The sequence below is a fragment of the Cherax quadricarinatus genome, chromosome 51 (genome assembly GCF_038502225.1).
Source record: "Cherax quadricarinatus isolate ZL_2023a chromosome 51, ASM3850222v1, whole genome shotgun sequence".
Taxonomy (NCBI): domain Eukaryota; kingdom Metazoa; phylum Arthropoda; class Malacostraca; order Decapoda; family Parastacidae; genus Cherax; species Cherax quadricarinatus.
In genome coordinates this window covers 6,208,344-6,222,771 of record NC_091342.1, presented here as the reverse complement: position 1 = coordinate 6,222,771, position 14,428 = coordinate 6,208,344, and the positions used below count along the sequence as shown (strand labels likewise).

Here is a 14,428-nt window from a genome sequence, read left to right as displayed (position 1 = left end):
CCCCTCATTGACATCAAGGAACCTCCCTTGGAGGAATCAGTTAAGAGCGTGAAAAACAAAAGGCTTTTTTCATATTAAATATTTCTTTTAGCATCAGTGCCCATGTCAGCAAATTCCTAAGTCAAAATATACCCACCATCTATGCCAAAATGGAGCTTTCTTTGTGCCACATCATTTGAGTAGCCCATCTTTACTTTTAAATACAAAATGTGGAATAAAGGAAAATCTTTGTTTTTTTCCCTCAATTCATTTTAAGTTACAAATAGGTTTCACGAAACTCAAAGTTCACCTCCTTGCCAGTTAGCTTCTTGTAGACAGCAGCAAATGTTTCAACCTGGAACAGTTTCATTGGTTATTATTCAAACAAATTAGTTCTCTTTTATCATGTTGCATGATATTATTTCAGTTCTTCTTAGAGAATACAATCAGAAATCATGTTCAAATGATCATCATTCAATAATTCATAATGTTACATACTTTAAAACTACCAAGAAAAAATGCAGACTGATAATATGTGAAACTGATTTACAATTATTACAACAATGCCATTTTGTTTTAGAAACTTCAGATAGTTCTGTGGCGGAATATGCAAAACACATGAGGAATGATTAGTGCGCTAATTATGAAATGGTCGATAAAAACTCAAAGAGTGGGCTTCCTGGAGTACTTTTTATAAAAGCAATTAATATGCAAGACCATATTAATAAGTAGCCAGCGTAAGAGGAAGGTGGAGTACAAAGTGTTAAGTCCTCAGTGGGTAAAAAGAAATGTGAACATGGATAAAAATAGGGCCATACCCCCGGCCGGGATTGAACCCGCGGTCATAGAGTCTCAAAACTCCAGCCCGTCGCGCTAACCACTAGACCAGCTAGCCACAATAAGATTCATCCAACTAGGTATATTTCTACACCATAGGAAGGTTAGCACAGGCACCTCTGTGACCACAAATGCAAGTTTTTACAGACGAATCTCCAGCTAGCGTGGCCGTGACGAACTCTAGCTCAAGTCCCTTCACTGCCGTCAACATGACTTAAGAAATCGTAATGACACGATTGCAAATAAACCATACCCCCGGCCGGGATTGAACCCGCAGTGAAGGGACTTGAGCTAGAGTTCGTCACGGCCACGCTAGCTGGAGATTCGTCTGTAAAAACTTGCATTTGTGGTCACAGAGGTGCCTGTGCTAACCTTCCTATGGTGTAGAAATATACCTAGTTGGATGAATCTTATTGTGGCTAGCTGGTCTAGTGGTTAGTGCGACGGGCTGGAGTTTTGAGACTATGACCGCGGGTTCAATCCCGGCCGGGGGTATGGTTTATTTGCAATCGTGTCATTACGATTTCTTAAGTCATAAAAATAGGGAATTACTGAGGATGAATAACTACTGGGAGAAATGTAAGTTAGACTTGCAAGAGAGAGAGGAAACAGATTAGGAACGATGTTGATTAAAGAGTGCTCGGCTGTGTGCAGCAGAAATGCGTGATTATATGGGGTGGGTGCAAGAGGAGTGATTACATAAAAAAATTGGGTGCAAGATAACGTAAGAAAGGTATTTATAATGGAAAAATATATGGAAAGGGGAAAAATGTTAAAAGCTTGAAGAGGGCAAAGAAGAGACTGATAAATTCAACAAGTTTAAGAAAGAAGCAGTTTAAAGTAAACGGGAGTAAAGTAAACAGGGATGATAAAAGGAAGATAGCAAATGTGTGAATGGGTGTACGAAATTTTGCTGAAAATAACATTGGAGACTAAGAAATAAATACAGAAAGCATGGGAAACAAATAGACTTTGTAATTGAGTAGTTAAAGGTTATATGGTGAGGTGGAGGTATAGGAAAGAAATATTTTGAGATTAAACATGAATGATGGAAAGGAGGGGAGACATTTTATGCATGGGCAGGGAAGAATAAAATCTGTTAAAAGGGAACTAGAGGCGAGTAAAAAGAAAGTGACCAAGGCACTGGTTGGAATGAAACATTATCATTAGTGTTTTCTATGTGCAGGTTATTTGTAAATATAAGACAAGGTGAACAGGAGAGCAATGTGGTAAGTGTTGAAAAAATGTAACAGATAGTGAAGCTCAAGTTAGGGTAGGTAAAAAAAAAAATAAAAAATCAACAAGTCAGCCCTCTCCCACTGAGGCAGGGTGACCCAAAGAGAAAGAAAATCCCCAAAAAAGAAAATACTTTCATCATCATTCAACACTTTCAGCTCACTCACACAATCACTTTTTGCAGAGGTGCCCAGAATACAACAGTTTAGAAGTATATACGTATAAAAATATACAATATATCTCCCCAAACTGCCAATATCCCAAACCCCTTCTTTAGAGTTTAGGCATTGTATTTCCCATTTCCAGGACTCAAGTCCAGCTATATAAAAATAACCGGTTTCCCTGAATCCCTTCACTAAATATTACCCTGCTCACACTCCAACAGATCGTCAGGTCCCAAATACCATTTGTCTCCATTCACTCCTATCTAACACGCTCACGTACGCTTGCTGGAAGTGCAAACCCCTCGCCCACACCACCTCCTTTACCCCCTCCCTCCAACCTTTTCGAGGACGACCCCTACCCCGCCTTCCTTCCCCTACAGATTTATACGCTCTCCATGTCATTCTACTTTGATCCGTTCTCTCTAAATGACCAAACCACCTCAACAAACCCTCTTCAGCCATGACTAATACTTTTATTAACTCCGCACCTTCTCCTAATTCCCACACTCCGAATTTTCTGCAAAATATTTACACCACACATTGCTCCTAGACAGGACATCTCCACTGCCTCCAACAGCCTCCTCGCTGCAGCATTTACAACCCAAGCTTCACACCCATACAAGTGTGTTGGTACTACTATACTTTCATACATTCCCTTCTTTGCCTCCATAGACAACATTTTTTGCCTCCACATATACCTCAATGCACCACTCACCTTTTTTTCTTCGTCAATTCTATGATTAACCTCATCCTTCATAAATCCATCCGCTGACACATCAACTCCCAAATATCTGAAAACATTCACTTCTTCCATATTCCTCCTCCCCAATTTGATATCCAATTTTTCTTTATCTAAAACATTTGATACCCTCATCACCTTACTCTTTTCTACGTTCACTTTCAACTTTCTACCTTTACACACATTCCCAAATTCGTCCACTAACCTTTGCAATTTTTCTTTAGAATCTCCCATAAGCACAGTATCATCAGCAAAAAGTAACTCACTTCCCATTTTGTATTTAATTCCCCATAATTTAATCCCACCCCTCTCCCGAACACCCTAGCATTTACTTCTTTTACATCATCTATAAATATATTAAACAATCATGGTGACATTACATATCCCTGTCTAAGACCTACTTTTACCAGGAAGTAGTCTCCCTCTCTTCTACACACCCTAACCTGAGCCTCACTATCCTCATAAAACCTCTTGACAGCATTTAATAACTTACCACCTATTCCTTATACACCTACCATCCGACTTACAACCGAGTTTGGTTCCGAGAAACCGGTCGTAAGTCGAAATGGACCTAAGTCGAACTTTACTACTGAATATCAACATCGCATTTTTGTAATGACTATTTTATTGTTTTATTTAGGTATTTCATGTTTTACTTTACTTTTTATGCTGTTAGTACTGTATTTTATACTGTAAGGTTTAGGATAAACACTGTGTACAACACAAATAGTTGTTTATTTCCCAGAAATTTGGCATAAAAAACACGGTCTTAAGTCGAGTGGTCATAAGACGAGCAGGTCGTAAGTCGGATGGTAGGTGTACTTGCAACATCTGCCACATTGCTCCCCTATCCACAATCATATGCCTTTCCTAAATCCATAAATGCAATAAAAACTTCCCTACCTTTATCTAAATACTGCTCACATATATGCTTCAATGTAAACACTTGATCTACACATCCCCTACCCACTCTAAAACCTCCTTGCTCATCCGCAATTCTACATTCTCTTACCTCGAATTCTTTCAATAATAATCCTACCGTACACTTTTCCTGGTATACTCGGTAAACTTATTCCTCTATAATTTTTACAATCTCTTTTGTCCCCCTTCCCTTCATATAAAGGGACTATACACCCTCTCTGTCAATCCCTAGGTACCTTCCCCTCTTTCATACATTTATTAAACAAAAATACCAACCACTCCAACACTGTCCCCCCCTGCTTTTAACATTTTTGTCATGATCCCGTCAGTTCCAGCTGCTTTACCCCCTTTCATTCTATGTAATGCCTCACGCACCTCCCCCACACTCACATCCTGCTCTTCTTCACTCCTAAAAGATGATATTCCTCCCTGGCAGTGCATGAAATTACAGCCTCCCTTTCTTCGTCGACATTTAAAAGTTCCTCAAAATATTCTCGCCATCTACCCAAAACCTCCATCTCCCCATCTACTAACTCCCTTACTTTGTTTTTAACTGATAAATCCATTTGTTCCCTAGGCTTTCTTAACTTGTTTAACTCACTCCAAAATTTTGTCTTATTTTCATTAAAATTCCTTAACAGTACCTCTCCCACTATCATCTGCTCTTCTTTTTCCAATCTCTCACCAGTCTCTTCACCTTTCTTTTACTCTCCATATACTCTACTCTTCTTACAACACTTCTGCTTTGTAAATACCTCTCATAAGCTACCTTTTTCTCTTTTATCACACCCTTTACTTCATCATTCCACCAATCACTCCTCTTTCCTCCTGCACCCACCCTCCTATAACCACAAACTTCTGCCCCACTGCATATATTAAGTAAAAGGGTATGCTGTCACAAAGTTGTATGATGCATGCATTTATACATGGAGCAATAAAATAAATAAATGCCCGAGTTCAAGCTTAAGAGGAGGCACAAGTGTTTGAATCAGATATATACTGAGAATTATGGAGCTGCTCTTTGACACTGGCAAGGCTTATAGCAGATTTTGAAGAGAAACTGCAGATGGAGGAGTGGTGATAATATAAATAGATAAGGCAAAGAAGGTAGCTGAAGTGTGGAGGAGCCAGTGGAAAGTGATTTATCAATAAATAAAAAAAATGGGGAAATGTGACGTGCATATTACAAAGAGTTGGAAGGATTGTCCTAGGAACGTCTGGAGGTAGGCTGTTAAGGTTGTGTGTGAGGAACTCGGACATCCAACAGGCATGTGCAAGTGTTAGACAGGAATGGTGGCAAATGGGTTTTATGACTTGACGTTGTTGGACTGTGAGCAAGGTATCATTTATGAAGGGATTTAGGGAAACGGTTGGCCAGACTCGAGTCCTGGAGAAGGAATGGGGATGTTGCAGCTTGGAGGGACAACTGAGCTGTGACATCAGCACTCCTCTGGCAAGAATGACTGAGCGAGTGGTGGCAACTGTTTCTCCTATTGAGTCACCTTACCTTGGTGGGAGACTATATGGAATGTTAATTATATTTGAATGATAAACAATAGTAAAAAGTACACTGAAGTACTGTAATGCACCTACCATCCGACTTACGACCGAGTTTGGTTCTGAAAAACAGGTCGTAAGTTGAAATGGACGTACTACTGAATATCAACATCACATTTTTGTAATGACTTTTATTGTTTCATTTAGGTATTTCATGTTTTACTTTACTTTTTATGCTGTTAGCACTATTTTATACTGTAAGGTTTAGGATAAACACTGTGTACAACACAAATAGTTGTTTATTTCCCAGAAATTTGGCAAAAAAAAAAAAAAAAAAAAAAAAAAAACGGTCGTAAGTCGAGTGGTCGTAAGTCGAGCAGGTCGTAAGTCGGATGGTAGGTGTATATACCTAATACAATAGTGTACAAACAATTTACAGATCTACTGTAATAAATACTGAAAATAAAGGAGTTTAAAACTAAGCACAAACTTCTGGAAGAGAAGGAATAGCAACTGTTATGATGGATTTAGTAGTAGTACAGTGGACCCCCACATAACGATTACCTCCGAATGCGACCAATTATGTAAGTGCATTTGTACGTGTATGTTTGGGGGTCTGAAATGGACTAATCTACTTCACAATATTTCTTATGGGAACAAATTCGGTCAGTACTGGCACCTGAACATACTTCTGGAGTGAAAAAGTATCGTTAACCGGGGGTCCACTGTAGTTCATACTGCAATATATCTAATGTTTGTAGGGAAAAATTTGTAATTTATACTTTATCTACGAAGTTTTTATAGTGATCAAGATATTTAAAACTGTTAATTGTGAAGATGTCCTTGAAAAACTACAATCTGTACATGTAAAACCATTAACCAATGAGTGATCAGGCAGTTACAGCTCCATACACATGAATACTGTACTTTATAAAATGCTCATTTCAATTCCCAAGTAAATTTTGGAGGGTCCCAGAAACTCGTGTCAATGGAAGAACATGTAGTGAAAGTCTCTAACAAAAGAATATTATACTAGCTAAAAATTATCATTACCTGCTAATAATTATTAGCAAAGATAATAGCGGTACATGGTCTCCGACCGCTATATATGGCACTACTATAACAGACCAGAGTTACTTTTCTCTTACATCTAAATAATGCTTGCCAGCACTCCCACGATGATTCAGTCTGACAGATGTGATGAATGGTTTTGAAACCATTCATCACATGTCAGACACTGCATCATCATCGGATCTTGATACAAAGAATTCTTCAAAACTTGTCCAATCTTAGGACAAAGACCTACTTAGACTAGTGAATGGTTCCACCATGACCCCGCCACCTCCTGCTTCGCCTCACCTGACTACAGTACATAAGCCACTGCTACAGCCCTGTGCTGTACTTTGTACAAAATTGATGGACTGAACACATCAACTCCAGGCTGAGGGACTAATTACCTCAAACTCCTCCTCTCCTTATACCTTCCTGTTTTGTATAAGACTGATGAAGCCACTGTGTGAAAACGTTTCTTCAATAAAGATTCTCATATACTGCATACGTAAGTCTCAATTCAGGACTGAAAATAGCTTGAAATTGAGCTCAAAGCAGCAGAAATGTTTGATTTTTGCCAATATTCCAGAGGACACAAGTTACATCCCTCATCCAATGTGTCCAACTGGTTGGTCTGTGTGTTCATGAGTGCACTGACATTTATACAATTATTTATTACAATAATGCAGTAGTCTGCATAGCATTAACATTCATTTTTTTGTGTAAATAAAAACTTCAAAATGTAAAGCAAGTGTAATATGGGAGATGCCTGGAGACATAACTCATGAACAGAGGATATGTTTTTTTTAGTGCCAGGAATGTCTACATTGTTTATTCTAGAACCTATTTTTAAATTGCTAATTTTTGAATTGTGTGTGAAATTGGCCAAATTACCAATTTCTAATCACTATTTGGTAACTGAAATAGGTCAATGGGCAGTTTCTTGTACTCAATCAATAGAAGGAATACTAGCTAAATACCTACGAGTTTGGTCGATTGGATTATCATGGGGAGAGCTAAACCCATAGGGATCATACAGTGCCTGTAGAGGGATGGAAGGCATTTGGATTCTATTCAGGGAACTGGAGCACAGAACCAATTCCCTAGATCAAGACCCCTCACCAGCGTCAAGGAACCTCCTTTGAAGGGACAGACTGGAACAATGGAACTGGTCGAAAATAGGGCTCAAAGTGGGCAAAATCAGATACGTAAATATCACTCAGACTGCTAACTTTGCTAGAGCATAATTCCTAAGTTTTCCACCAAATTTCATACTTTTGGTTTCATTACCTTTAGGAAGATTCTCTACCATTTCATAAAAAAAATTCTTGAACATTCTTGGACCTTGTGGACACTTCAGATCATGTGGCTTCAGTTTTGCCACAAGAAGCCGCTTATGGCAAAAGCGTTTCCTTAATATATATCTTTATCAGAGCATGCGAGTCTTACCTACAAAATATTTGCTTCACTGCTTTAGAATCTATTAAGAAACATCAATAAAGCTGAAATGAATTTGAATGAATCACTGCTTCTGTTTAATTGAGAAAGCATGCATCAATTACTAAACATTTCATTAAAAACTTACACAGCAATTCTGCTGTGAAATAAAACTTTGCAAATTATTTGAATTGGTAAATAATGGCATTGCAAATTACCATCTGAAATAAATCGAAGCACAAAAAAATTAATGCTATGCAAAATTTCTAGCCTCTGTATCAAAATACCTTATGTTCAATGTTTGTTTGCTGTGCCTTGTCAAGGTGAACCTTCATGAGCCGAGAGCCATCAAGTCTAACTCTGATCCTCTTGCCCACAATCTCAGCAGGAAAAACAAGATCCTCCAGAATTGCATCATGTACGCAAGTCAAGGTACGGCTGTAATATAAATTCCCCTTAATGCATGGCAGTTTGAAAGGTTAGAAATTTTTTAGCAATTACATTTCAGTTCTTCTTAGAGTATAGAGCCAGTCAAGGTGCATCATGTCTTGAAGATATCATCATAACACTTGATATGAGGACTTTCAATCCTGCTAACCTACAGTAAACCTTCCATATAACAGACTTAGGAAATATGAAATGAAATCCACTGGGCTAACTGATTTAAAAACTAGACAGCCTGTTGGTTACAGAATTATCCATTGTCACAATCACGGCAAAACTATCTATGCACTACAAATAGTATTATAGCCACCCACTTCTCCAAATAGTCTGTTATACAGGAGTTTACAGTACCTATTTTAGTTGTATTATCTTGTAATATAGAACACTATCATTACATCAATTCAATTTCAGTATATGACAGTTTTTATTAGATTTCACTTTTAAATAAGCTTTAAAATACTATCTGCATAACATAGTCTTAATAGTATATATATGGGTCATAGTATATGACCTATACAGTATGTGCGTCATTGTACAGCATACAGTATTCAGAATTGTAGTCAATGATATTTGACTCATTTTTACGTGCACACCCATCTATGCTACCCCTTTCATGGAAAGGTGATCTGCAATTGTTACACCCATTCATAGCCAAGGTCAGCATCAGTCAAAAATTTATAAAACACTAATATACCATACAGTAGGGAAAGGAGGAAATGACATACAGAAGAGTCCTGCTTATACAGCAGGTAAGGTTCCAGACTACTGATGTGAAGCAAAAACTGCCGTAAAGTGAAACAGCACCCTCCTCTTTTTTTTTTTTTTTTAACTTTCAAATGCATATAACATGTTGACACACATTTTAAGAGAGCAATAGTTAAGCCTAAAAAAATACATATATAGTACACACATTACTTACCTTAAAATATTTTAGCTTATAGTAAATGGTGAACGTATTTATTGTAAGTCTGAATATACGAAGAACAGGCATAACTGAAAACCGCTGCATTAGCAAAACACCATAAATCAAAGCACTGTAAAGCTGGGCCTGACTATATATACATACTGCATGCACTGGCTACGAAACAGGAAACAGCTGATTTTCTCCCACATGTGCACTTACAAATGTAAAGTGACCCTGATATTTCTAACATGATAAAGCTACAACTGAATATGTATTAACATTTATAAAAAGGTAAAAGTAATATATCACAGATAACATGTCAAATAAATGAACCCAAATCTGAAAATGTTTAATGCAGACAATTTTCTATTGTTCGAGGTTTCTACTTTTGCAGGACTTCATGGACTGCAACAGCCTCACCCCTACAAAAAATCCCAGCCATACAAACATTTACTATACCTATGATGAAAATTTTATTTTGCATACAAGCATTCCCTAAATTTTAATTACTGTATATTAAATGCCCCTTGATGTTAGTACGTATTTACAAGGCCAAAATCTCTAATGTTCTAGAAAACAATATCAAAGATACATACCTCCTGGGTCTCCTTTGCTTGGGTGGGTTCTTCAGCTTACGAGATGGCTTAGGTATGATGCGGCGCTGTGCAATCACTACAACATGTTTGCCACTAAATTTCTTTTCCAGCTCACGCACCAGGCGCTGTTGTACACGTTGAAAGGCACGCAACAATGGCACAGGCACGAAGATTGCGATGCACTGCAAGGAAAAACTATCACTACATCTTACAAAGAATCAACAGTAATTCAACATTTTTTTTTTTTAACAAGTCGGCCGTCTCCCACCGAGGCAGGGTGACCCAAAAAAGAAAATCCCCAAAAAGAAAATACTTTCATCATTCAACACTTTCACCTCACTCACACAATCACTGTTTTTGCAGAGGTGCTCAGAACAACAGTTTAGAAGCATATACGTATAAAGATACACAACATATCCCTCCAAACTGCTAATATCCCGAAACCCCTCTTTTAGAGTGCAGGCATTGTACTTCCCATTTCCAGGACTCAAGTCCGACTATGTAAAAATAACCGGTTTCCCTGAATCCCTTCACTAAATATTACCCTGGTCACACTCCAACATATCATCAGGTCCCAAATACCATTCGTCTCCATTCACTCCCATCGAACATGCTCATGCATGCCTTCTGGAACTCCAAGCCCCTCGCCCACAAAACCTCCCTTACCCCTTCCTTCCAACCTTTTCGAGGGCGACCCCTACCCCACCTTCCTTCCCCTACAGAAATTCAGTATATAGAATATAAAAAGTAACCTGAACTGTCATGTCTGCACATATCTGGCTAGATCATTCTCAAATGAATTAAGGTGAACGAGTTTCCTCATTCAAGTGGGAAATGTAGGACTAAAATTCCAGGCAATCACATCATACAATGAATATGGTGAAAAAATCTTTAGTTCCAGTAGCATCAAAATTACATTAATTTTTGTTCAAATGAACCATACAAGAATGCATGTGTGTGCATATAAAATGCTTTATTATACAGGTAGGTATAATTCTTGTGTACTGAACTTTGTATCGTACAAGTAGACCACTTCAGCACTCAAGATAGTTGAACATACATGTACATATCACACAAAACCCCTCAAATATTTACATAATTTTAGATCAAAATACTGATTATGATTCATATACCTATGATATACCTTCGATGAGTTTTGAGACTATGCTCTTGGAGCCCGGCCATGGACCAGGGTTATCTGGTGCTTGCCTGGTCAACCAGGCTGTTGCTACTGGTGGCCTGCTGCCCCACATATCCATCACAGCCTGGTTCATCCGGCACTTGTTGGAGGGACAATTTTTAATCTTAAAATGCCCACCATCATAACAGTGAAGAATTAAACATACCTTCTTATCTCCAACTTCAATCTGCTTAGCTCCAGTAATTGTGAGTTCTCGAAGCTGTGTTTTTAACTCTGAGTTCATTTCCAGGTCGAGCAAAGTTTGCCCGATGGAGGTTTCGAACTCATCGGGCCTTTCAGCCGTCTGTTTTGTTATCTTGCCGTTGCAAAACTGCGGCATCTGAAAGTAGTAATGGTTATGTACTAACAAAAATCTAGTACCTCCACTGACACTGCCTCTAGTAAAAAAAAAAAAAAAAAAAGTTATACAGAACCCTTCATATCACGAAAGGTGTGCAGTGCCGTCTAGGGAGAATTAGACCAGTGCTTAAAAAGAGTACAGTATTATAAAACATACTTTGCTAACATCAATTCTCCATACATTATAAAATATACAATATATAAATATGAAAAAATTCAGCATTTAATACAGGACAGTATAAACTAAAATTACCACGTATGATATTCATTTGAAATAAATAAATAAATAGCTCAGGTAATAACCTGTAAGTCATACAGCACCTGAAGAATGAGAGGGGGTGGGGGGAATAGGGAGAGAGTAATGAGGTTTGATGAGAGAGGCCAGTCCAATTCCCTGGACTAAGGAACCCTTCAACAGCATCAATGCACCTAAATAAGGTTTAGCTGGATGCTAAACCAAAGTTGTCAGGCGAGGCCACAGACTTTTCTAATCAACGTCACCAAGTTAGCAAGGTGGCAGGTTTGGCGACATTAAAATATAACCACGAGTTTCCAACAAATTAGGTTTTGGTTATGTTATATTAGATCAGTGTTTGCCAACAGTTACACAAAATTTATACATGTGAGAATTTTTTGCCAGAACAAAAATACCATGAACCTCCTAACTAATCAACCTTAGAATGCCTGCCCGAACACTTATTATAAAGCACATTTTTAATGACTAAAAATGAAGAGTGCCAAATGTCTCAGATAGCAAAGACATCTTTTCTGACTAGTAGCCTTTAAGGGTTAATAACCTGAATAACCCATGAAAGCCAAGCAGTCGGGTAAATTTCTGAGGGATCCTCAGGATCTTGCCTCGGATGTGACCCACAATTGACTAGGTAATAGGCAGCAAGCATTAGATTTACCCATTACATTGTCTCCCCCTTAGGATAACTTTGTGGTCCTGCTGCTTGAGAGCTAAATTCTTTACCACTATAAAGCTACAATAAGTAATTATTAAACGATGTTTACAAAATTGTTACCAAACAGCATTTAAACTGCTCTGCATCGTATATTTTACCATGGGTGACGAGCTCTAGACAATTTTGTAGTTATCCACTGTATACAGATATGCTTAAAGTATCTTCTATACAGCTACAAGAATGAAATGGGTTACCTAATCATGGAAAATTTAGTAACAGTATGACTATAATAATGAGTAGACTCACGAAATCGTAATGACACGATTGCAAACAAACCATACCACGGGCGGGGATAGAACCCGCAATCAATCAGAGTCTCAAATCTCAAAACTCCAGACCATCGTGTTAGCCACAATAAGAAATATACCTAGTTGGAAGAAACTTATTGTGGCTAGCTGGTCCAGTGGCTAACGTGACGGTCTGGAGTTTTGAGACTCTGATTGCGGGTTCTATCCCCGCCCGTGGTATGGTTTGTTAATAATGAGTAGAGTTAATGAGTACATAGTTAATGAAGAAACATGAGGGAAAATTAAGAAACAGTAAGTTTTGATTTATTTTTTGTATTATTTAATGGTGGACTGACCACACTTTCAAATACATAGTTGAAATTACAATAAAGTCACTGAATCGTTGAATTATCATTAATTAAATCTTCATAATTTAACATGTGCCTATACTATTACGCCGTGGGGGCGTTGACCCCCGGAACTCTCTCCAGGTAAACTCCAGGTAAACTACTACATCCGTGGGGGCAATGTATGCCTATAATAATGTGCTTAAGAAAGCTATTGTACAAGGTTAAAATGTTGTAAAATCACCCTAATGTAAATGAAGTTGATGAGCAATGGTTAGTTAGCCAATAACCATCACAGACCTACAGTGGTGATACAGTATGATGTTAATTTTACAAATTTATAGGGCGATAATTTTGCACTCGCTGGAAGGCGCTAAATAAGTAGGGGTCATATAACGCCTGGGAAGAAATGCGAGGTAATTAAGCTCGATCCACGAAAGGAGCCCCAATTCCATGGATCAAGAACCTCTCATCGGCATCAGGCATTCTCCCCTGACCCCTTAAATGAAGAGATAGTTAAAATATATATCATATAGACGACCACAGTCGGCATCAACACAAGTCCACATGTACAACACACCACCTTAACTCACCAATAAATCAAAATCAACGACATTAATCAACTATTTTAACACACACTTCCCACCTCTAGTACCACACTGCACCACCTCGACACCTGCACTCCCAAAATGCAGCCTCAAGAGGCTAAAACTGAGGTAAATATGTAAGTAAAGTAGTGTTACCTCTGGCAGTAGTGTGGCAGGGAGGAAGGAAGGCAGCAGCAGCAGCAGCAGCAGCAGCTGAACTTAACAATGCGCACTGCCGCTAAATTCAAATTATTCAACCCACGTGTAAGTTTATTCAGGTATAGGTACACATAAATACAGTTATATATATTGTTATACATAGTAGTATATGTGTAGATTACTAGGATAACCTGACAACGTCGGATAAAGAGATTTATTTTTATTGGGGTTCTTGTAATAGCTTATTATTTCAGCAATAAAAAGAGATATACTAGAGATATGGTAAACTGAACTATTTACATTAATATTAAAAAGAGGATAAGATCACAGTAATAGGTACATGTATGTTAGTTATACAGAAAGTACTTTCTTCCCTTGCTGTAGCTACATTCATTAGTTACCTTCTGGCACTCTTCTTGAACTGGCTCCTGCTGGGTTAGTAACCCAGAATAACCCAATATATTAGCTGTTTCTGACCTATCTTCGCTAGGGTTCTTTGATCCTCTTGCCCAGTATATACCGATATGGGTGTTTAATGTGCATAGTTGTTCTTTCTTGATTTGTGCAGTGTTTCCTCCCGGTGGTCTGGTGGCTAAAACTCCCGCTTCACACACGGAGGGCCCGGGTTCGATTCCCGGCGGGTGGAAATTCCGACACGTTTCCTTACACCTATTGTCCTGTTCACCTAGCAGCAAATAGGTACCTGGGTGTTAGTCGACTGGTGTGGGTCGCATCCTGGGGGACAAGATTAAGGACCCCAATGGAAATAAGTTAGACAGTCCTCGATGACGCACTG

At 38.4% G+C, this 14,428-nt stretch overlaps 1 protein-coding gene across 2 annotated transcripts; it reads right to left on the bottom strand.

Annotated features, from left to right (window-relative positions):
* Positions 1-227: 227 nt before the first annotated feature.
* RpS7 (ribosomal protein S7) lies at positions 228-13,712 on the bottom strand. 2 transcript variants are annotated; one of them, XM_070095730.1, is made up of 5 exons: positions 13,630-13,712; positions 11,151-11,324; positions 9,805-9,986; positions 8,148-8,298; positions 228-334 (listed from the first exon to the last, which is right to left on the bottom strand). In XM_070095730.1, the coding sequence occupies exons 2-5, from the start codon at positions 11,322-11,324 to the stop codon at positions 257-259; spliced, it is 585 nt and encodes a 194-aa protein (XP_069951831.1). In that variant the 5' UTR covers positions 13,630-13,712; the 3' UTR covers positions 228-256. The 2 variants fall into 2 exon arrangements, with proteins under 2 accessions (XP_069951831.1, XP_069951832.1); XM_070095731.1 differs by having other exon boundaries at positions 13,533-13,635.
* Positions 13,713-14,428: the final 716 nt, after the last annotated feature.